At 57.0% G+C, this 22971-nt stretch overlaps 1 protein-coding gene across 2 annotated transcripts in view; it reads right to left on the bottom strand.

Annotated features, from left to right (window-relative positions):
* Positions 1 to 502: 502 nt before the first annotated feature.
* NRP1 (neuropilin 1) overlaps positions 503 to 22971 on the bottom strand; it is a 222228-nt gene continuing 199759 nt past the window's right edge. For both annotated transcript variants that reach the window (XM_051833423.2, XM_051833422.2), the window contains 9 exons: positions 21613 to 21944; positions 20014 to 20158; positions 17362 to 17466; positions 13957 to 14016; positions 10631 to 10768; positions 8628 to 8899; positions 8012 to 8108; positions 4749 to 4799; positions 503 to 3103 (listed from right to left, as the gene is read on the bottom strand). In XM_051833423.2, the coding sequence (XP_051689383.2) occupies positions 2814 to 3103; positions 4749 to 4799; positions 8012 to 8108; positions 8628 to 8899; positions 10631 to 10768; positions 13957 to 14016; positions 17362 to 17466; positions 20014 to 20158; positions 21613 to 21944 (1490 nt within the window). In that variant the 3' untranslated portion in view covers positions 503 to 2813. The remainder of the gene's footprint in view (positions 3104 to 4748; positions 4800 to 8011; positions 8109 to 8627; positions 8900 to 10630; positions 10769 to 13956; positions 14017 to 17361; positions 17467 to 20013; positions 20159 to 21612; positions 21945 to 22971) is intronic.

The following is a 22971-nucleotide window of genomic DNA, read 5'->3' as shown; positions in this document are numbered from 1 at the left end:
AGGCCAGGGCAGCACTCCCGGGCTGTCGTGGGGTTGAGTGGGGGGGGCATTCTGGGGATGGGACACCATGGGTGCACCTGTCCAGCACCCCCAGCCCTACCATCTGCTCCTCCATCGCCAGGGTTCTGTGATTTCTCTCAGACGGAAGAGGCTCCTCCCTGGGAGGTACTTGCCCACGCCTGCCTTACCTGACTGATCATGTGGGTGGAGATTGTCTGTTGCCCTAGTCTTCCTCCGGGACAAAACTTCCCAACCCTAAGAGGGCTTCACATGAAATGCAGGCGCTCGGGGGCTGGGCAGCTGCCGTTTGTGACGCCAGCCGTCCACGTCCACCTGCTGAAAGTCTGCGTGGACAGTGAGCTGCGGGAGGTCCCTTACCAGCTGCTCGCTCTGGGGTACTTGCAGATGAGGACTTAGAACAGCCCTGGAAGTGACCCGTGAGCAAACACCCGTTTCTCTAAGCAGAAAGGAGCTGGCGCAGTAAGAGCCGTCACAGCTGGGGTGTTTTATGAAAACGTTTAATTCGGCTGTTTCTTTGGAATGTAGTAGTCATAGTTCGGAGTTTAGGTTACATTTCAGTCCTGTGTGGTTTTATGCTGCTCAGTGTCTGAGAATACAAACATCAGTTAAAGTTAAGGCTTTGCTGTTCATTTTACAAGTGTCATATTATCATAGAAAATAAAAATTTCTGTAAAAAAAATCTGCACAAAGTTTTATGATGGTACAAAACATGAAGCAATAATATACCAGTAAAATGAAAACATTTTACTACAGAAAGTTCTATAGATCTCAATAAAGAAAAAATATGTTATTTTACACCTTTAAAATTACGAAACAATCTAAAACAATATAAACTGAACATTCTGTAACACTGCCTTTACAAATTAATAACTTTATAAACATATAATTTTTAAATATATTTATCAGTGCAAGATACTTTAAAATTTAAAGTTGCAGTATCATTTTTCCTCGGCTGAGGACAATTTATGTCTGTTGCCTTTAAAAAAAAAATCAGGTGTGACTTAGCGTTAGGGCTGAACAAACGCCTCTGTGGACAGAAGCTGTTCATTCCTGGTGATCAATACTTTCCTGGAAGCAAACAGCGTTCTCCATCCCAGTAAACCTAGATGAATGGACCCGGGGTCTGTGATGCAGATGTCGCTCAGCCAAAGGACTGGGGAGGGGGGGAGGGCGACCTGCAGTGCTGCCGCCAGAGGAAGTGGGCACTTCCCACCCTGCACAGCGTGGCCGCTGGAGGGGGAGGTCGGGCCAGCCCCCAGGGCCGGCTGTCTGAACTTTCAGGAAGCATCAGGTCACGTGTACCCTTTCAGGGCTGTGGCCCAGTAGCTCGTGCTACACACCTGTCTGGACGTCTGTCCCCCCGCTCCTTCCTTAAGCTGCCTCCCTGCCACCCCCCTTCTCCCATCTGACCCTGCGTCTGTACAGTGGGTGCTCATGCACTTCTGCACGTCTCACGTTTTTAGATATTCTCAAGATTTTATTCCGTCCGTCCTCTGGGTCTCACTGGAAAGCCAGTCAGTGTTATTTCCTCCTTCGGGTTACCGCCATTTCTAATAAATGCAAACATTTCTATGGAAGAGTGTTCTGACTGGGACAGACAACTGGCTTAAGGAAAAAGGATACTGTCACTTTAACCAGTTAACAAGAAAACCAAAGTTAGACTTTGGAGGGCAAAGTTAGGAATTTCCCTTATTTATTTACTTTTAAACATAAAGTCTAGTAAAGTCGTTTGCCATTCCCAGCAGGTTAAAGCTGCAAGTTTTTTTCCTGGACAATGGCAAATGCTTAAATTCTAGGAGAAAGAAACAGAGAGAGAGAGAGCAAGAGAGAGAGAGAGAGAGAGATAGCAATAGTTTACATTTGAAAATACATTCCGTATGAAAGAACAGGAAGAGTATTGCAGCTTTATACAAAAGCATCAAGAGACACGGGGTTGAACCACAGGAGCAGCAGACCGGCCAAGCCACACTGCCGTCTCAGAGCCCTTGCCTTCCCGGGGCCGGCGTCTCGCACTGAGGGATCCCTTCTGTCTGGGCCGCAAGTGCCAGGGTTGGAATTCGGAGCGGGGCTCCCGGGTGGGAAACAGAGTGGGTCGCCAATGGAACACGATGAACCAGTACAAATGAAAGGCACTTGAAGGATGCAGACTAGCCAGTGCCAAGGACTGGGCGTGGCCGTTGGCGGTGTGCCCGGCTGCTAGCGGCGGAGTGCGATGCGCAGTTCTGTCCGCGGAGCTCACGAGCGCCAGGTTCTGCACGACACTGGGGGTGGGGGTGCAGAGGAGCTGAGGGTATTGCTTCGTAAAGAGAGCTCACACGCTAGCCTGGGACTGAGGCTACCTTTACAACCAGACGTCCTGACCCCTCGTGGCCCACACGCGATGTGGGCGACGACACACAGGGACGGCTTCGGGGGTCCCCGGAAACGCAGCTGTTGTATGTTCTGGGCACTGGGCTACGTCAGGTGGCACATCCGTCACAGAGCCCACTGCATGGTGGATTCTGCAGTTTCCGAGAGCGCACACGACAGGGAGGAGAGAGTGGGGAGCGGAGCTGCAGTGAGTGGTTAGGCCAGTCACACTTGGTGTCAACACCAAGCACGTGATGCCTGACTGTACACAGCCGCCAGGGAGCGTGCTCCATGCTCGTGTCTGCCGGCCACACTCATGGCAGCTCCTGAGAAGAGCCTGGCTCAGCGTCCACGTCCACGCGCTTCCCAGCCACACGGAGTGCCGAGCCCTGTCCTCCACTCCGGCTTTAGACTCTTCAACTTGCCTCGCCGCCTGCCTGCTTTCACGCCTCTGAGTAACTGCTCTGCGTGTTCAGCTTGTCCTTTTTCAACTTCACGCCGTCGACGAGCTCAAAGTTGTAGTTCTCCAGGGCAGACAAGTTCCTGTCCGACATGCCGTTGTGCCAGCAGGCACAGTACAGCACCACCCCACACACGGCGCCCAGCAGCACCCCCAGAGCGCTCATGGCGATGATGGTGATGAGGATGGGGTCCAGGGTCTTCAGCACGCTGCCTGGCTTCCGGGAGATGTTCCTGTCTCCTTCCCCTTCGCCTTCGTAACCTGGGGTGCTGCCTAGGAGAGAAGCAGGGTGGGCTGCGTGAGCACCAGAGCAGCCACGGGGGTGCAGGGGAATTGGGCAGCTCAGCTTCTGGGGCAGCCAACCCTAGCACAGGGGAGGCTGGGTCCTCTAGGAGCCAGACTGTGACCCACCTCGGCAGAACCCCCACCGGACACGCAGACCCTGAGCCTTGCACGGTGCCAGTCACTGGCTTGTTGGGTGGGGGACACTGAGCGTCCCCAGATCCCAAACCAGCCCACAGGAACTCCCTGGGCTGTGCTTCCACCGTGTCTGGCAAGCATGGACGGTGGCCTCACCGAGGGGGGACTTTGCAGACATGCAAGGTGACTCCAGAGTTCATGCAAAAACAGAATGAGAAGATAAGTTTATTTTGGGGCTGGCACTGTGAAGGAGTGGGTTAAACTGCCAGCATCCCCTGTCGGAACCCTGCTTTGAGTCCCACCTGCTCAACTTCCAATCCGGCTCCCTGCTATTGCACCTGGGAAGGCAGCAGAGGGTGGCCCCTGTGCTTGGGCCCCTGCACCCACGTGGGAGACCTGTCGATGGAAGATGTGTCTCTGTCTCTCCTTGTCTCTCTGTTGCGCTTTCAAATAATCTTCCTTTTAAAAAAGATGTTTATTTTGGTATAAAAACCCTGAAATTGATGTAGTCTTTTCATAATATGGATTTCCATGAACTTTCTGGAGACTCCTCACTTGGGGACTGTGGCTCGAGCAGAGAGACTGCCCCTGTCGTGTGGACACCTGCCCCGGGGACACAGGAAATGACTAGCATGGGAGCACTGAGCCTGGTCACCTGGCACTAAGAAAGGAAGGACCACAGTGTGAGTGCACAGCCCACGTGCTGCCTGCTCCACGGCGCTCTGATGGAGCCCAGCCAGAGCAAACCAGAGCTGCCGGGGGTGCCCAGGCGCTCTTCCTTGAGGGGAGGCTGTTTGAACCCACCTCTGTGCACCTGCAGCGTGGCTCCCTGCACGTCACTGCCGCTCAGGCAGTAGGCAGTGGATGGGGAGGATCTGGGCCAGCCCTCGGCAACCCTGAGTAGTGTGGCCACCAGTGGCCACCAACCCCAGTGCTGGCACGGAGCACAAAACTGCCACCACAGGGCCTGACTCTGAAGCCATGGCTTGCCACTGATGGCAACACAGCACTCAGTGATGACGCGGACTTGAGAGCTGATCCCGCCGCCTCTGGGCAGCCTGACTCAGCGTCCCCGTGGTTCTAAGAGGGGAGCTGCCATGGGGAGATCAGAGAGCAAAGGTGGAGTGCTCGGGACTCAGTGCATTCTCACTGCCATCCTCCGCACTGTCACTCCCTAAACTGCGGGGTGGGGGGGGCTGGGAGAAGATGAACCAAACCCAACTGACAATCCCCGAAGTCAGCCAGACCCCAGGACGGGGGATGGCTCTAAATGCCCAGGTGGAGACAGCCCTGCGGTCTCTCTTCTCGGCCTTGCTGGGCTCCTGTGAGTCCCGCTTCAGACAGACCCAGGGCCCTACCTCATACCTCCTGGGACAGCCTCCTGTCCTGCACCAGAGCCTCCTCTGGGGTTCACTGTATTTGAACTGAAGTCCCAGAACATTCCCTCCCAAAGATATTGAGAACTATTTTAAAACATCCGTCCACAAGACAAACTTACCTGTTTCATCGATTTTAATTTCTGGGTTCTTTCTGTCCAGGTCTGCTGGTTCTGACAAGTGAAACAGTTGAGAAATCTGAATGGCCAACAACATACAAACCCATACAAACCACACCAGCCGCGGCGCAGCCCACACAGCCTCCCATACAGACCACACCAGCCGCGGCACGGCCCACACAGCCTGCCATACAGACCACACCAGCCGCGGCACAGCCCACACAGCCTCCCATACAGACCACACCAGCCGCGGCGCAGCCCACACAGCCTCCCATACAGACCACACCAGCCGCGGCACGGCCCACACAGCCTGCCATACAGACCACACCAGCCGCGGCACAGCCCACACAGCCTCCCATACAGACCACACCAGCCGCGGCACAGCCCACACAGCCTCCCATACAGACCACACCAGCCGCGGCACGGCCCACACAGCCTGCCAGACAGACCACACCAGCCACGGCGCACACAGCCTCCCATACAGACCACACCAGCCGCGGCGCGGCCCACACAGCCTCCCATACAGACCACACCAGCCGCGGCACAGCCCACACAGCCTCCCATACGGACCACACCAGCCGCGGCACAGCCCACACAGCCTCCCATACGGACCACACCAGCCGCGGCACAGCCCACACAGCCTCCCATACGGACCACACCAGCCGCGGCGCGGCCCACACAGCCTCCCATACGGACCACACCAGCCGCGGCACGGCCCACACAGCCTGCCAGACAGACCACACCAGCCGCGGCACAGCCCACACAGCCTCCCATACAGACCACACCAGCCGCGGCACGGCCCACACAGCCTCCCATACAGACCACACCAGCCGCGGCACAGCCCACACAGCCTCCCATACAGACCACACCAGCCGCGGCACGGCCCACACAGCCTCCCATACAGACCACACCAGCCGCGGCACGGCCCACACAGCCTCCCATACAGACCACACCAGCCGCGGCGCGGCCCACACAGCCTCCCATACAGACCACACCAGCCGCGGCGCGGCCCACACAGCCTCCCATACAGACCACACCAGCCGCGGCGCGGCCCACACAGCCTCCCATACAGACCACACCAGCCGCGGCGCGGCCCACACAGCCTCCCATACAGACCACACCAGCCGCGGCGCGGCCCACACAGCCTCCCATACAGACCACACCAGCCGCGGCGCGGCCCACACAGCCTCCCATACAGACCACACCAGCCGCGGCGCGGCCCACACAGCCTCCCATACAGACCACACCAGCCGCGGCGCGGCCCACACAGCCTCCCATACAGACCACACCAGCCGCGGCGCGGCCCACACAGCCTCCCATACAGACCACACCAGCCGCGGCACAGCCCACACATACAGACCACACCAGCCGCGGCACAGCCCACACAGCCTCCCATACAGACCACACCAGCCGCGGCACAGCCCACACAGCCTTTGTGGCACTTCCCCTGGAGGTGTCAGCACAATTGCTCCTACCCCCAAACCACCCAGTGCTGGGGAGGGAGTGCGAGGGGCCCCTCCTTAGGTGTGCAGCTAAATGCAGGGGTGTGGCTGCAGGAAGGGAAGGGTGGGAGATCCACTGTGGTGTCGGTGAGAAGGGAGGACTAGGGGCCGCACGTGGGGCTGCCATTCTGTGGTGGCGGACACCAAGCCACACTAGCTCTCTGCAGGGAGGGGTTGTGTCCTGTGCGCCGATAACCAGTCTCTGGTTATAACTAAACGCCTCTGCAGACGGTGGCACTGAGTACGGGGAGGGGGGGGAGGATGATCTCTGAGTTGCTGGCTGGCTGCGCTCCCCCAGCACCCAGCGTTTCAGTAAACATTCGTGGTGTGATGAGTAATAGGAGTGACAGGCAGGGGCTTGCAGAATTGTCTCTGGTCCCTTTGTACTGCTGGAGTGACACAAATGAGGCGTCTCAGGGGACCTGCAGCTGTGACTTGTGGGTGCTGGCAGCCACTGATGTGGAGTGGACAGATTCCACGGGAAGAAAATGTTCAGAGTCAGCTGTCGGGCCCCTGTATCCATCGCATTAGCCTATCTCCAGCAGAACCTGGCACACTGCCTGGCACAGGGCATGTAGCTGGTGAAAACTCACTGGACAGCATTATAATTCCGCAGTTCACTTTGTGTCCTCATTCAGACCTGGCTTTCACCTGTCAGCTTCTCACCCTGCAGTGGACAGTGGTGCTGTCACCTGCTCTGTCAGTACGTGGCAGCCATATGCGCTTTAGCTGTGCCGTGGACTAGGGAGGTGGACAGTGGTGATGTAACTGCTCCTGACGTATGCGGCATGCTTGTGGTGTGGACTAGGGAGGTGGACAGTGGTGTAGCTGCCCCGTGTCAGTATGCGGCCTGCTTGTGGTGTGGACTTGGATGCGGGTCATGTGTAATGCAGTTACAACTTTCTTGACAGCTTGCTAAGTGCTGTGGCACACACAGATTCCTCAGGTAGTCCAGAGACACACAACTTCACTCTCCTGTTTCTTGCCCAGTGTCATCAGGTGACCCTCCCAAATGACTGCCACTGCAGGGATTCTGTAGTCACTATATTGTGTAATAAAGCTTTGAGAGTTGTGGAGTGACCAGAGACCCACTATAGCCTATGGGCCCCCTTTGTCTTAGATTTGCCTGGTAGGTTTTTTCCATTTTGCTGTAATTAATATCCTCTGATGTAATGGTCTCCAGCAAAGGTTCTGTGCAGCAGACGGAGCTGCAGACTGACCACTGCCTGTAGTGAGGCTGTTTGCAATTCTGCATCAAGAGCAGGAGTGTAAAGTTACCTCGTCATGTGGGGCCGGGCCTACCAAGACCAGCTTCCACATATGAGACAAAGTCTCTGGGCCTCACTGCTTCTCTTAAGTTGTGTCAGCTCTTTTCAGAGTTGGAAACACCTACACAATTTCCATAAAGCTTACACAACTCATCAACAGTGTCATCTTATCAAGTCCCAAGGGTCGCCCTGCTATAGCCCAGGTCTGTGGAATGAGACGGGTGTCTGAGCTTCCAGCTCTGTCACTACTGCTGTGGCCAGTGCAGTGTCAGCAGCAAGCCTGTCTTCTCTGCTGGATTCCATGTTACTTACAGGTTTTCTGGGTTTCAATCAGACTTTCTGAATGAACCAGTTTAGGTGATGGGGCAGCTAAGGGTGAACTGGCTGGTTTCAGGCCCTGTTATGCCACCAGGTGTGAGTGAGTGGGTGAGAGCCATCAGCACGGAGGCTCCCGCTGGGGCACATACCCACTGGTACCCACGGCAGTCATACTCACTTGCACAGTCCTCTGGGGAGATGTGGTTGTTGATACTGATGTCATCCACCGCAATCCCACCCAGGTTTCCTTTGCCAATTTCACCCTCAAAAATCACCTGCCAGAATGAGAACATTTCACAGGGTGTAAGTGGCCGCCCTGATTGCAGCCTGAGCCAGGGCACAGACGTGCAGTCCAGCCCGAATGCCAGCACTCGGCCCAGCAGTCCGTGCTGGCTGCCGGCGATGGCACAGAATTCAAACTTATGGAAGGGGTGTGGGGAGGGCATTGGTCCCAGCGGTTAAGTTGCCCACATCCTCCACTGGACGTTAATGCCCACCCCAGGAGGCAGCAGGTGAGTGGGGGTCCCTGCCACACATGTGGGAGACCTGGATGGAGTTCTGGCTTAGCATCTGTGCTTCTCAAATAAATCAACTTTAAAAAGAAAAATCCAGGGAACAGGCAGCAAATGGAAGGAGTGCTACATGGTGGTGGCCGACTGTTGGCAAGAGGCAGCTTCTCTCCCAGCACATGGGGCTGGGCTCCAGGGAGGACGTCTTCGGGGCAGACGTCGCTGTAGGAGCCCTTGCGTCTCCTCACCCCAGCCCTGAGTCCCCAGCCCAGGACATGGCCACACCTGGTAAAGCTTCAGGGACTTGTGCAGCAGCACACGGCCCTCCTTCCAGTGGTCTCCTTGGTGCCCGATGGCCATCCAGACCAGCTGATCGTACTCCTCAGGCTTCTGGTAGCGCAGCTTGACCCTCAGTGTGCCCACGTGGGAGCCGGACATGTGGTACCAGAAGGTCATGCAGTGGGCGCTGCTCTGCGAGGACACCACGGGGCTCACCAGCCGGGCCACCTTGCCCTTCTGGTTCTCATCAGCCTGGGAGTAGATGAAGTTGCCGTCTCCTGTAGCAACAAACACAGAGGGGTGAGGGAGGTGGCTGGGGTATGCGCTGTTGTCTCTCTGCTCAGCAGAGGGAAGAAGGGTGCCCGAGGCCATCCTGTGAACATCTGGGAATGGGTGTGTGGCAGGGAAGCTGGGGGCAGCATGGATTCCCACAGGTCTTACAGGAATGCACCATCCTGGGCTTCCTCACCGAGGGTAGGCAGAAGCCAGCTGGCACCCACAGCAAACAGAACTTGTCTGATTCCTTGAAAACCTGTTTCTGGGGCAGGTGTTTGGTGCCATGGTTAAGCTGCTGCTTGGGAATCCCACATCCATATCAGAGCCTGGGTTCGAGTCCTGGCTCTTCTTCTGATCCAGCTTCCTGCTGATGTGCACCTGGGAGGCAGCAGGTGATGGCTCAAGTAGTTGGGTCCCTGCCACCCAGTGTGGGACCCTAAATGGAGCTCTTGTCTCCTGGCTTTGGCCTGGCCTATTGGATGGAAGATCTGTCCGTCACTCTTTCAGATAAATAAATCTTTTAAATTAAAACAATGGATAGCAGGATCTTTTACCCAGACTGTATTAAAACAACCCAGTGCCTGCTTTGCAACGTTCCACCCAGTAGCCTTACAAAAATATGCCCGGCACTGACTGACATTAGCCCCGTGGGCTCACCTCCTGCTGGCCAGGGACAGCTGCCCTGCAGTGGGCAGGGCAAGCTCTCAGCTGCCCCCTTTCTGAGGCTTTCCCGCTCTGGTCTGGGCTGGAAACACTTGTCACTAGCACTCTCCCTCTGCCAGCTTTTGAGCTTCAGAGTCCTAACCTCTGAGTGTCAGGACTGACGGACCATTAGGCCCCACTTTGCATCAATTTTCCCACCATTACTGCCTTCATCTGGGCTAATTGCATTTAGTTAATTTGATGCCATTTACAGTCAAAGTATTTTAAGTTTTCTAAAACTGCTTGTCTTAAGATTCAATGGGAAGTGTGTCAGAACTGAGGAGCCCAATTTTATCCAATTTCCCTGTCACTCTCATTAGGCAAGAAGGCAGCCCCTTCAGTCTCCTTAAGGGAGGAGGGAGTGAAGACAAGGAGAGTGATGTGAGGGTCCTGCCCAGCCACGGGCCACAGACGCTCTCACGCAGGGCACGGCAGGGACGAGCTCGAGTGAGGTCTGGCAGGACGGGCTGGGGCCAGCCAAGGAGAATGGGGTGGGCTGGATAGGGCAGCTCACTGTAGCCGCCGCCAGCCCTGCCCCCACTGCCTCTTACAGGGAGACAGAGCGGGGGCTGGCTGAGGTCTACACCCTCAGCCTCCCCCATGAGGAAGCCCCGGGCTCTCTTACTGTCTGTAGCTGTCAAATAAGTGAGGGGGCACGGAAGATGCCTGGACTTGGTGGGGAATACTCTAGACTCGGGGTGAGAGGGACACAGCCTCGCCTTGTGCTTTGGGGCTGTTTCGGTTGGTCACTCACCCAGCTCATGGTGCCCTTTGCCTCTGCTTTTGAGTATGTCTGGAACTGTCCGTGATCAGAACCCCAGGGCAAGTGTGAAGTGAGCAGACTGATGCAGCCTGGCCCTGGCGCCGTCCTCCTGGGTGGGAAGTCGGCCTCCTGACCTTGTGCCCTCCTCGAGGCGGAGGGCCCGTTTCCAGAACACAGAGGCACGACTGGGCGTGCACGGCATTTCCTAGCCCACGAGAGCAAGGCCCTGGAGCACCCCTCCCGCCGGCAGGAGCCCTTGGCCACGCACCTGTGTGGTCCTGGATGGGCCCGGTCTTGCTGGTCAGCACACTCCACCGGAGCTGCACGTGGCTGTCGTGCTCCCAGCGACAGAAGGTCTTGTGTGAGCCCCAGCCGAACTCGCAGTTGAATCCGTATGTGGGGAACTCTGCAGCAGGCGGGGAGGGAGACAGATTCATCATTTCAGGCTGGGAGGCCTTCGCCGTCCATGGCACACATGGTTTGCCCAGCTGCACGTCTGGGAAAGCCACAGGCCCAGGAAACCAAGAACCCAACGCGTGTGCAGAATCGCGGGAATGTGCATGGGATCGGTTGGCAGTTTCATTTTGTGCAGCTTTTCTGAGACCCAGGCTGCCTGTCAGATGGAGCTTACGTGAAGTCCCTGGGGAGGCCACTTCCCAAGCAGGGCAGTCACTCTGGGCTCCTCCTGCTCCCTGGATATTTAGCATGACGGATGCTGTGTTCCCAAGGAGGAGTCTCCGAGTGCATGCACAGTGGGAAGTGGACCTGGGAGGGCATCCGAGGGCGGCTCTGCTCTCATGGCAGCTGGGGCCCTGGGTCTGTGCCGTCAGGGCAGAAATCTAGCCATTAATGTAGGTTTCTGCTTTGTTAGGGACTCTCTCAATCTATATGTAAGTCGGCCACCCCACTTTAAGCCGCACTATGTGTCCAGACAGCCACAGAACCTTCCTCGGGTATCTGGAGAGAGCGCGTGGGTTCCCTGTCCTGCATGGAATATGGGAAAGTGGGCATTCATTCTGGCAAAGCCAAGTGAACAGCTAAAGCAGTTCCGGGGATGGGAGGCACACGAGCCGCCTGCTCCCCTGCCTGAGTCCTCTCCCCCCTGGGGAGCGGGAAGCACCCGGACACGGGGCATTCAGGTCCACAAGATGGCAGCACTGAAACAGAGAGGCACCCGGGACGTCCTCCAGGGTGGTGAGTGGATCTGGTGGACGGGGTCTCTGCCCATCCTCCCAAGCTGGCCTTGTGTCTCGGGCCTGCCATGCAGGGCCCTGCTCCCCGCGCTGACAACTGGATGCCCACTTTGCGTTTCAGTGTCTGAGGAGCTCCCGTCAAGCTCCCGTCAGATTTTGGAGGGAAACCACCACAGGAGTTAGGACAAGCAGGTGGGCCCTCCTAGTAACAAGGTGACTGCCCACAGGGCGGACGTAGCCAGCTGGGAACCATGCGAGGCACACGCAAGTACACGTGTGAGCCTTTTCAGGTAGTGCTGGGGCTGCCCCGGCCAGTGTCCTGGGAGAGGCCATCAGAAGGGCAGGGCACGCTCTCTCCAGTCCACAGCTGGTCCGTGCAGCGAGAGTGGGTCACACAGAAGGGATGCAGCTGAGTGCCCATGGACACCTTCTCATGTTAGAAAACACTGATGTGCACTTGGCTTTGACGTTTTTCCTTAACTGTGGCGCCCAAGATGCACACCCACATGCTCTGGTTCTGTCTGCCTTCCTCACACCCGGAGGCCATGCCAAGCCCCAGGTACACCCCATGTGCTTCCCAGTCCTGTGACCTTAACAAGGAGAACTATACAACATTCACCCAGCCACTGCTCTTTGTCTCTGGCCTCGACTATACAGTAGAAGGCAAAAGCACTGTGCTTAGCGGGGGAGGGTTGGGAGGGGAGTTACCAGTGCCAACAACTCAGACCTGGCTAGAAAGTGATAAAACCCATAGAATACCCACAAGTACGCACAGGAAAGAGAGAGAAGAAAGAGAAACAAAGTCCATGCACAGATGAACTAACATCCAGGAGTCGCCCTGTTTCCCCAGGGTCCTCAATAAAACCAATGGCAGTCACCTGTCCCACCCTCTTCCTGAACTCAGAACATGTACAGCCTCTGTGAGCAGGTCCAGCTGGGAACTGAGTCATTAGCACCACACATGCCTAGGATTTAACTACTAAAATCGGCATTCAAAACTTCTCCTGGGTGCAAGCTTGCTTACTCAGAGGCTCCCTTGCTGGCTGGACGAGTTGGGGTCTAGGGCCCAGGTGAGCACAGGCTGGGAAGGCGCTGAGACCCATGGTGGGTGGTAGCACCACCACACACCTATGGCAGTGCTCACTCCTGTTAGCTCCGATGCACCTGCTGATCCCCTGCACAGGACAGGAGTGTCCTGTGCCCTCTGGGTTGATTATAGGAATCAGCGTCCTCAGCATGAGGTATCAGGTCTTGGCGTGGGTCTGTGGTGCAGTGGAATTATGGTGATGTTTTAGGGGCCTGCACTTGAGCTGGGAGGTCTGCGGCCAGAGGAGTGTGGTCCTGACCTTGAGTGCACACCCGGACCGATCCCTGACTTGAAGACACCAGGTCCTGGTGGGCATTCTGTGCACTGGCTGGGCCAGCAGGTGACGGAGGACCAGCTCCTCCATACATTCCACCACCAGCAAACAAAGACTCATAGCCCAGGCTTAGGACTCAGACAGTGAGAAAACAGGAAACCAAGTGGCCTGGCAAAGCACTCTGAGCTGACTGTCCAGCTGGACAAGAGCACCCCAACAGGAAGCCACGTGCAGAAACTGAACTTGTGCTGACAGTGGGAGCGGGGGTCCTGCTGGGTGGTGGCAAGGCACCTGCCCTCTGATGCCTGGAACCCTGCGACAGCACCTGCTGGCCTGCAGCTCCTTGGTGAGCCCAGGAACCTGAGGTCATGTGCAAGTCACATGACTTCCAAGACTGGCCCTACTCTGATCCAGGCTTTGTCACCTGGGACAGGTTCTCTGGTTTTGGAATGGGAGGCAGCTCCCCAGTTTCCCTGGAGCTGTGTGGGAGTGGGGACTCAGGTTCTGGGGTTAAGTTCCCTCAAAGGAAGCATGCCCTTAATAACACCCTCCCTGCTTTCCCTCGTGGGCAGGACGCCCCTAGGGGAGGCACAGAGGAGGGGGGGTGACTTGTAGGGAGCCAGCCTGAGACTGCAAACCCAGTGTGCCTGAGGACTCAGGACAACAGAGGGCAGAGCAGCGCTGGCCTTTCTGTTGATGGGAGGAGGGGCTGCCGCTCCCAGGGTTCCCTCTCTGCCCCCTATTCTGAACTGCGGTTTCCTGTGCACGCCCACTGGAGACACCCTTGTCGCTCTGCCAGCTCTGGGGCAGGCGGCACTGACACGCTGTGCTGTCTGGGCTTTGCAGAATGTGATGGAAATAAACAGTAGGCTGCCGCCTGACAGAGCTCCTTGTCTGGAGTTTGCAAACACGGCTCTGTCCAAGACGCACGCATCTAAAGTATGTTGGGCAGTTCCTCGGGGGAGGCCGGCGTTGTCCCCATGTGACAACGGCTGCAGAAGGGAGAGGGAGGCCTACCACACTTGCTTCTTTGGGGGTACCTGATTGCATGGTGCTGTCTATCACCGTCGGCTTCTCCGTGGTCAGTACAGTGGTGCCACCTGGAAGACGACAGGGAACCAAGGGAGAAAAGGCAGAGAAAGTGCAGTGAGTTGCAGGCCTGTGCTGGTCCACCATCTCTCTGCAGCTGCTCGCTGTGACAGCAGATACACGTGGTCGCTTACCTGGAACCTTAAAGTTCCTTGAAACACAGATTCTTACAGTGACAGCGTGTTGTTCGGAGATGAAGGCTCTTGGAGTGGGAGCCTCCATGTACACCATTTCGTGAAACTCCTTTTCCACGAGCTCTCTGTGAAACGTGCTCATCCTTCAGTCGCGTTTCCACGGAGGCTTGGAAGGCCCTCCTCCGGTATCCACGGCTCCCTCGCAAACTCAGCACGGCCCTTCCAGGCCTGCTCTCAGCAGTTCGCAAGCACTGGGCATATTCTGGCGCATCCCTTTACAAAGTGCTCAGGAGGTGGGGCAGCTCGAGACCCCGCTCAGGGCACTCGTGGCTTCTCCCACCGAGCATGCATGAAGCACGAGGAGCAGGCCGAGGGTTTCCGGGTGCTGTAGGCCCCTGGGTATTAAACTTGACTTGAAGCTGCAGCCCGTCTCTAAGGTTTCAGATGGTGCTTTGGGGTGTGGCAGGGCTGGGCCCAGTCTGTTCCAGCGACTGAGGGTTGACAGGGAGGGCAGGAGAGCTGGAGCTGTTGGTTCCCCCAAAGGCCTTTCTGCCAGCGTGTGGCCTAGAGAAGCTGACTGCTGCACAGACCCAAGAAACTCCCTGGATGAGCGAGCCTTCGCTCAGGCTGGGTCAGGCGCAGCCTGGGTGCTCCCCGCCTCCCCCCACGGCACCCTCTCTCCACCTCCATGGCAGAGCAGCATTCGGGCTTGCCCAGCAGGGAGCATGGCCTGAGCACTCGCTCGACTTGCAGCTTCCTGTCCCGTGTCCACCCAGACCCAAGGACCGCAAGCTCTAGGGCTGCAGTCTTCAAGGCTGTATTTCTGGAAGCTTCTCCGATGACTGAAGGAAGTTTGGGGACTGGTGGTTTGCTGTTCTCTACTCAGGTGCACCCGTGGTGCAGGGGCAGGGCCTGCAAAGGTTTTGGGGATGTCTGTGAGGTGCCGTCACTGTGCCCCCTCTGGTAGTGCTGCACAGGCCAGGCCCACCTTGCAGCTCCTACAGATGAGGAGACAGGTCGCAGACGCCCTGCATGACTCAGGGGCCTCAAAGCTGTGCTCTTAAGATGCGTGAGCCCCAGGCATGGGGCAGCAGCCACACCTGTGCGTGGCCTCAGTGCAGCGGGCAGGAGGAGGGAGCTCACACAGGTCACACAGGCCGTCTCAGGCCTTCAGTTCCCAGTGTGCTCACAGGAGAACGCGTGGAGGAGCACATTCCCGCTGGGAAACCGGTGCCTGGCATCCTTTTTGTTACAGGTCGGGGCCAGGTTCTGCACTGGGAACCAGGGGCTCTGAGGCGTGATGTGGCCTCTTGGGGTCCCTTGTGCCATCTGGTGACATCAGAGGCATTTGCACATGAGGTGCTGAGGGGGTGAATGGTCCCTGTGGCAGGGAGGCATGGGAGACGCGCATTGCTCAGGGCTTCTGCCCCTCTGTGTATAGGCAGGGCCCCCGGCATGGACACCAGGTCATCAATGTGCAGGAGCGAACAGGTGCCAGACGCAGCAGTGACCACAGTCTCTGTGTCCCCACCCGGCAGGGGGAGAGAACACCCTTGGTCAAACGTTCACATTTCATGGCAGGGGTGCTACTGAAAACCGTGCACGCACTGCAACTCTTGCTGCATCAGATCCCTTTGGTCCCACTGTGAGCTTTCTGAACCCCCCAACATGAGCCTTCCTTTTTGTAGGAGAGAATGGCAAACTGCGTCATTAAGCAGAGTGGGCTCTCAGTAAGGGAAGTTGGGTTCCATACTGGAAATGAACTTGAAGCGTGGCTCTGCCTTCCAGAGCCACCTGCTCTTGCTGTGGGTGCCGTGGGCACTGTCCATGCCCCTATAGGGTCTCCTGTCTGCACTCGTTTATGCACTGTGGAGAGAAGCACTCTGGCCTGAGGAAGAACACTACTGTCTTTCTTTTATAGGGTAATATGAAGACCAAAATCAGCATGGACTTTTATAACACTGAAGGGAAGCCAACCATGGCTTCGCAGGAGCTGCACATTTCTGTGTGACTAGAGCCCTGTGCAGCTCACCCCCGGCAAACGTGCCCACCCTGTTGGCGTCACAAGCTTCAGTTTCAATGGGTCCAGTCAAGAACCGGTGGAGAAAGGAGTTGGTTGGTTGTTCTGACGTGAGGAGTAAGTCCCGGTCTTTGTCTCTGACCAACATCTGCTGCCACTTTAGGGTTCATAAGGAAAGCACCCCCTCAGGCAACTGGAGAGGACCCTCTGTGATCCAAGTCCTCTCCAGTGGGTTACAGGGTCTCCACAACCCTGAGGTTGGTGGTGGAGTCATTACCAGCAGTGCTGTGTGGGTCCATAGCACCTGGCCTTCACCTTGAACTTGATGTGTTCCCAAAAAAAGGCCCGTGTTCATCCAGGTGGCCGCGTCTGCACAAGCTCTGCATGTAAGGGATGGGCTGTCCTGGACATGAGGAGGTGAGCTTCGATGCAGACCTAGTTCACGGGGCTGAAGGGGAGGACTTCTCTCTGCAGGTTGTCACGCCTCAGGGTGCTGAGCTCACGCTCCTGCGAGTCACCGACAAGTCACTTGACTTCCTCTGCACCAATCCGCTCCCAGTCACAAGACTCCATCTGTGTGAGGCATGGCTACATCCTCTCGTTTTGCCCATGACAATCTGTCTGGGCTCTGAGTCTCTTCTGTAGAAACTCAGATCAGCACCTGGGCCCAAGTTCAGACCCTCCTGTGAGAGTCAGGTGTCACGTGAACCCGAGTTTAGACTTGGGCAGAGGTCCTGGGGTGCCTTTGGTGACAGTGGTTCTGTGCCCTGCTGTAGGTCAGGGGGTACACGGCACCTCCACTGTGCTGTCTTTGCATATTTGCAATGAAATGAATTACAAAATGCAACCTCAGAGTTACACATCGCGCTAATCAATCAGTCATTGTGTTGTCAGAAAAGGAAAATCAGCGTTCTAAGGGGCGTGGTTAGGGTCAGGGTGCAGTGTCCATCACTCAGGGAGGGGATGGGAGATGAGGGGATCTTAGCATCTGGAACCCCAGAGACATTTTTATCCAAGTGCATCATCCTAGCCTTTGGCTCTGAGCAGAGACTGGGATTGCCACTGTCATAGTGATGAGCAAGTGACAATGCCCACATCCTGTCCCCAGGACAACCCTGCCACCCCCCCAGTGCCCACCAGCCCACAGAATGGGTGGTCTCAGAGTGAAATGCACTACAGGTACAAGGGAGATGGTGGCTCACCTGTGAGCTGGAGGTCATCCCCCGTGCCGCTATGGCAGGTGGCCTGGTCGTCGTCACACTCATCCATGGGGTTCCCGTTAGGGGTGGTTGGCCCCGCTGTGGGCACTGAAACAAGGTCTGCATGTTACTCTCAGGGGTTTGCAGGGCTGTGGTCAGGCTGCGGGCTGCCCCCCTCGGAGCCCAGCACCTGGGTTGTGAGGCCCCATCACTGACGCTGTCTTGTGTGCCAGCCTGCTCGTGACCCTGGGCTGAGAACTTGGATGAGAGCTCGCTTGAGCTGTCCTTTGGCTTCCCAGTGTGAGGGAACTGGCTCGTGCCCTCCTGTATGCCCCTGGTGTCTGATGGCCCAGTCTTCCCCACAAGGAGTCCCAACTTGCGGTTAGTGCAATTCCAGGCAGCTTCAAAAGGGCACGTTATGGAAAAGCTGCATGCATTTCAACCTTGTTTTTTGCACCAAAGTAAATTTTTTAGAAGGTTAAATTGTTTCCATTTGAAAGTCAAAGTTAATAGAGAGAGATCTCCCATTTGCTGGCTCACTCCCCAGAGGGCTGTACAACAGATGAAGCTAGGGAACCAGGAGCTTCTTCTGGGTCTCCCAAGTGGGTGCAGGGGCCCAAGCACTTGGGCCATCTTCTGCTGCCTTCCCAGGCCACAGCAGAGAGCTGGATCAGAAGCAGAGCAGCCGGGACTCAGAGCTGCACCGCAGGCCTGTGGTGCCTTTTATCTGCTATGCCACGATGCCAGCTCCACGTCTACTCTGATTCACATTCTTTGTGTACTTTCGGAAGGACCCTGGCACTGCTGTTGCTAAAGAGCTGCCCCTTTCCTCGTGCAGCAGCCTTGTCCCCTGACAGCCCTCTCTCCAGAGCAGGTGCATCTGAAGACTTGCCTCGGGCGCCCGACTCCCCGGGACTGCAGTCCCTGCCCAGACAGCTGTCTTTGGATCTGTGGTTCAAAGGTTGCCAGCGCTCATCAGTCTGCTTTGGAAGTCCTTACACTTGGTTTAGTCTGGCTTTTCCTTCAGTCTGTTTATTATTTCCCTGTGTTTGGCATCACACTTCACTGTCGTTCCCTGGCTGCCTCAGAACCACACCAATGTGCAGAGGGGGAGGTGGCGCTGCCCTCCTCAGCCCAAAGGAGTCCTCTGGTCACTGCTGCTTTTTCACAGAAAGTTGACCCTGTCTGTCTCTGTGCCTCAGTACTCAGCGGAGTTACGACAGACTCAAACAGCTAAGTGTTGGGCCGGCATTGTGGTGCAGCAGGTAGACGCTGGCATCCCACAGGAGTGCTGGCTCAGGTCCTGGCTGCCCCACTTCCCGTCAGCTCTCTGCTAGTGGCCTGGGAAGGCAGTGGGAGATGGCCCAAGTTCCTGGGTCACTGCCACCCATGTGGGAGGTCCAGATGGAGTGTCTGATTTTTGCTGGGCCCAGTCCCGGCTGTTGCAACCATTTGGGAAGAGAATAAGTGGATGGAAGATCTGTGTGTCCCTCTGCCTTTCAAATAAATACGTCTTAAAAACAGCTAAGTTTCAACTGCTCCACTATACACAATAACAAACAGAGGCTCACCACACACACACACACACACACAGTGTGCATGTCGGTTCTGGGCAAACGTGTGCACGTGTGCCCTGGACTCTGGCTGCTGCTGTCACAGGACTGTGGCGTCCTATCTGCTTACCCGTTCTCTTCCTGTGGCTGCCCTCCTCCCAGGGACACACGACTTCTCATTTCATATTTACTGTAGGCTTTGTTTGTCAAGCACACCTTGCACATCAGAAGTGGCCCAGTGCACTCTGTGTTACACTACAAATGTAGAAAATGGATTCTTTCTCTCTCTGCCCCATTTTCCTACTTGAACTATGTTCTCTTTGCTGTCCAGCAGAGTGGACACTCATCGAAGGCCAAACTCGGCTCAGGTGTGTCCTGTAGCACAGGTGCAAAGTAGGTATTCGGGGGGGGCCTGCACATGGAGTCCAGGGAACAGAACCCTGTCTTTGCTCTGCCTGGCCGGTCTCCACCAGACACATCCGTAGGCAGAGCCCTCCACCTGCAGTCTGCACTTACCCAGGGTACCAGGCTCAGCCTTCTTGCTCACTCGTGCCCTCCACCCCTCAATTCAGGGGTCTCTGCTGAAGCCCCAAGGTCGGGCACAGGGCTAGGCCATGGAAACCCAAGCATGGGAGGCAACAGCTGCGTCCGTGCCTGCCTGCCTCAGAACAAGCGTGCGGTCCCTCACTGGCGCCATCACACACAGGATACCTGCCTCCTGAGCTGTGGGTTCTGGGGGGAGTCTGTCCTTGGTACAGCCTTTGTGGGGGTGCAGTCCTCAGCAGCACTGCCCGTGCTCTCACTCGTGTCCATCTGAGCCTGATGCCTCGCTTCCTGCTGGCCACCAGCACAGTGCAGGCCCTGGCCGCTGTCAGCCTCCGAGTTGCCTTCCCGAGGGAGGGTCTCCTCTGGGGCCTGACAGTGGCATTGTGAACGTGTGCGATGCTTCTGAGGGTCCCTCACTGGGGAAAGAGTGCTCTGTGAATCGCACCTGATGGGCGGACAGCCCCACGGACCCTGACCGGAGCAGAGGGGGTCCCCGGGAAGCTGCATCCCTGGCCTGCACCAGCACAGCTGTGTGGGGAGGCGGCAGCCACGCTACCTTCCAGCTCGCAGCCCAGCAGCTCCATGCGCAGCCCCAAGCCGCCGTGGGTGGCCCTCTCAGGGTAGATCCGGATGAACCGCGTGGACACTGGTGGGAAGGTCCGCAGCTCGGGTGTGTCGTAGTTGCTGTTGCCCTCGAAAGACTGGACAGAAGAGGAGCGGTCAGTGCACACGGGGACCCTGTTTCTCAGGACTTGCGGCAGGGCAGGCACAGAGGCCCCCCCTGCCGCTTCCGCACAGCTGCCTCTACTTCATTAACCGGAGGGAAAGAAGGAAACAGGGACCATGCAGAGCTGAGGGGTGGAGGGAACGTGTGGGGTTCAGGCCGGGGACTGTCGCCTCCCTGAGGAGTGGGGAGTGACTCGGGGCAGCCCCTGCCATTTCCCAGCACCCTCGGAGACATGGCGGTCCCCCAGGAGGGGAGGAGCTGACCCTCTGGGGTGAATTTAGCCCAGGGCTTGTGCCAGTTACTCCCCGCACTGTGATCGCTGGGCACCAATCACTGCCCAGCAGGGTCCTTCTAGGCCAAGGCCTTCGCTCCATGGTCCCCACCACATTGCCCCTCATCGGGGGTGGGGCCACTATTGCCAGGGCTGTCTGCCAAGGAGCTCAAGACCCCACAGTGGACTTGTAAGACGAGTCCTGGGACCAGCTCCTGACGCGTTCTCCCACCCTCACTGGCAATCCCAAGCTGACTGTGCTGCCTTTGGGATGGCTGTGTGTATCAGCATAAGGCTCTGACCTGAGTGATCAAAACGCTTGGACTCATGGCATCCTCAAGTGACACCAGGCGCTAGAAGCTAAAATTAGCCACTGAGGCCACCGAGGGGTCTACCAGAGACCCATGCAATGTGCCTGCGAAAAAACTGTGCGTAGTTTTTAAAAATTCTGGATAAAAATGTCTCTTAAATTTGTTTTCCATGTATTTTCTGAGGTGTGCTGAAATGAGTCCCCCAGAGTAGCCAGGTAGTGGGCAAAGCCACCAGTGACTGGGGGCAGACACACGCCGACAGCTGAGACGTATAATTCAAAAGACTGATAGACTGACGTTTATACATCCAGGTACAGACTGCACAGTAAACGGTGCTCTGTGTCCTGCACCCCCTTACAGACTGCAGAGTATACAGCCACTCTGGCCTACACCCGCTATAGACTACACAGTGAACAGCCACTGAGTCCTGTGCCCTCTAACAGACTGCACAGCAAGCAGCGTGCTCACCCCATGGGGGAGTGACAGAAGGCGGGGGCCCATCTGACCTAGCAGACGTTAGCTCCGGGTCGGCAGCCCAGCTCCTGGGTCAGCCCTTCCCCTCCTCTGTCCCAGTGGGGACCAGGGGGCTTTCACCCAAGTCTCTGTGCTCATCTCAGACTTGCCTCTCAGCTCACTTTCCCATCTTCCCTGGAACTGTCGGCTTCTGGACCCCAGCACTGACTCCAGAGCTTCAGGGAACGAGAAGGGGGTGACGCGGGGGCAACACGGGAGCCTGGCCACGAGGAAGGACCTGGCCGGGACAGATGCCCTCCTGCAAGACCTCCCTGGGCACGATGTCTGGGGCAGATCTGTCCTCCCGGCCCCATCTGCCCGTCTGGCTCTCACCTTGGCCTTGCGTTTGCTGTCATCTGTGATCATCCTCCAGTCGGAGCCGTTGTGGCTGTGCCCGATCTTGAACTTCTTCATGAACACCTTGTTCTCCCGGTGCTTGCCGCCCTGCACGATGACACCCCTCACCACCTTCTCCTCACCCAGGTCCACCTGGAGCCACTCGTTGGTGTAGGGGTGGGGGGCTGGTGGCAGGGCCCAGCCAGAGCGGCTGGTCACCAGGCGCACGTTCTCAGGCATCCAGTTCCGGTCCCCCTGGTTGGATGCTGTGATCTGGGAGTCGGAAATGAGCCCGGACACGAGGCCCAGCATCCCGGAGCAGGGGTAATCTGGCGAAGGAGAAAGCAGCAGTGGGCAATTAGAGCAGACACACAACATGGGGCTTATTTTAACCCTCGAGGAGCCTCCCTTTCGCCACAGCCCAGCACCAGGTTGCCAAGAACGTGCCTTTGACAGTGGGGTAGTAAAGAAATAATCCAGCGGTAAGAAAGCCGCCAAAACAAAGGTGAAGCAGGAGGAGGAGGATGTGAAGAGCGGGAAAGTGCAAGCCTCAGCAGGAGGGGGCAAGTCAACAGGGCCCCCTCCCCACCAGTTTCCAATCTCACGTTTAAGTTCATCTTACATCTTATCTGAAAGGCAGAGACAAATAGGTCTTCTACCCATTAGCTCATTCCTCATATGCCCACAACAGCCAGGGCTGGGCCAGGAACTCCATCTGGGTCCCATGTGGGAGACGGAGACCCAGGCACCTGAGCCGCCACCACTGCCTCCCAGGTGCACGTTAGCAGGAAGCTGGATCAGAAGCCGAAGAGCCAGGACTTGAACCCAGGCATTCTGAAGTGGGATGTGGGTATCTCAAGCCACAGCCTACCCCAGCTGTGAGCAGCTTCCCATGAGGACAAAAGGCACCCCGTCCGGATAACACGGCCCTGCCCTGTGACCTGGGGTTGCTGTACTGTGTTCTGTGCTTGCCTCCATGGCAGTCTCTGCCTGGTCGTCTGGTCTTTCCCTGTGTTCCGCTGCCCAATCCTGTCATATTTTCATTAAGAACCAACCAACCAATCTGGGGCATGCCTCTGATCTTCATCTGTTTGGTACTGTCCTGCCCTGAGCACATGTTTCCTTGATCCCTCCCACACCCAGGTCCAAGCGTCAGCCAATCCGACTGCACCGTAACTTCATCAAACTGTCTCTCACACACACGCTCAGAGTCCTACGTGGCTGAGTGAAACGAGCTGGACTCAGAGGACACACAGCGTAAGATCCCAGCATAGGCTCACAGCATGGAGGCTCCCAACCCGTCACACCACAGGATGGAGTGGGGTGGTGGCAGCCAGGGAGGAGGAGGACAGCGGG

Source organism: Oryctolagus cuniculus, chromosome 13 (genome assembly GCF_964237555.1).
Source record: "Oryctolagus cuniculus chromosome 13, mOryCun1.1, whole genome shotgun sequence".
Taxonomy (NCBI): domain Eukaryota; kingdom Metazoa; phylum Chordata; class Mammalia; order Lagomorpha; family Leporidae; genus Oryctolagus; species Oryctolagus cuniculus.
This window is presented reverse-complemented; position numbering and strand designations above follow the sequence as displayed.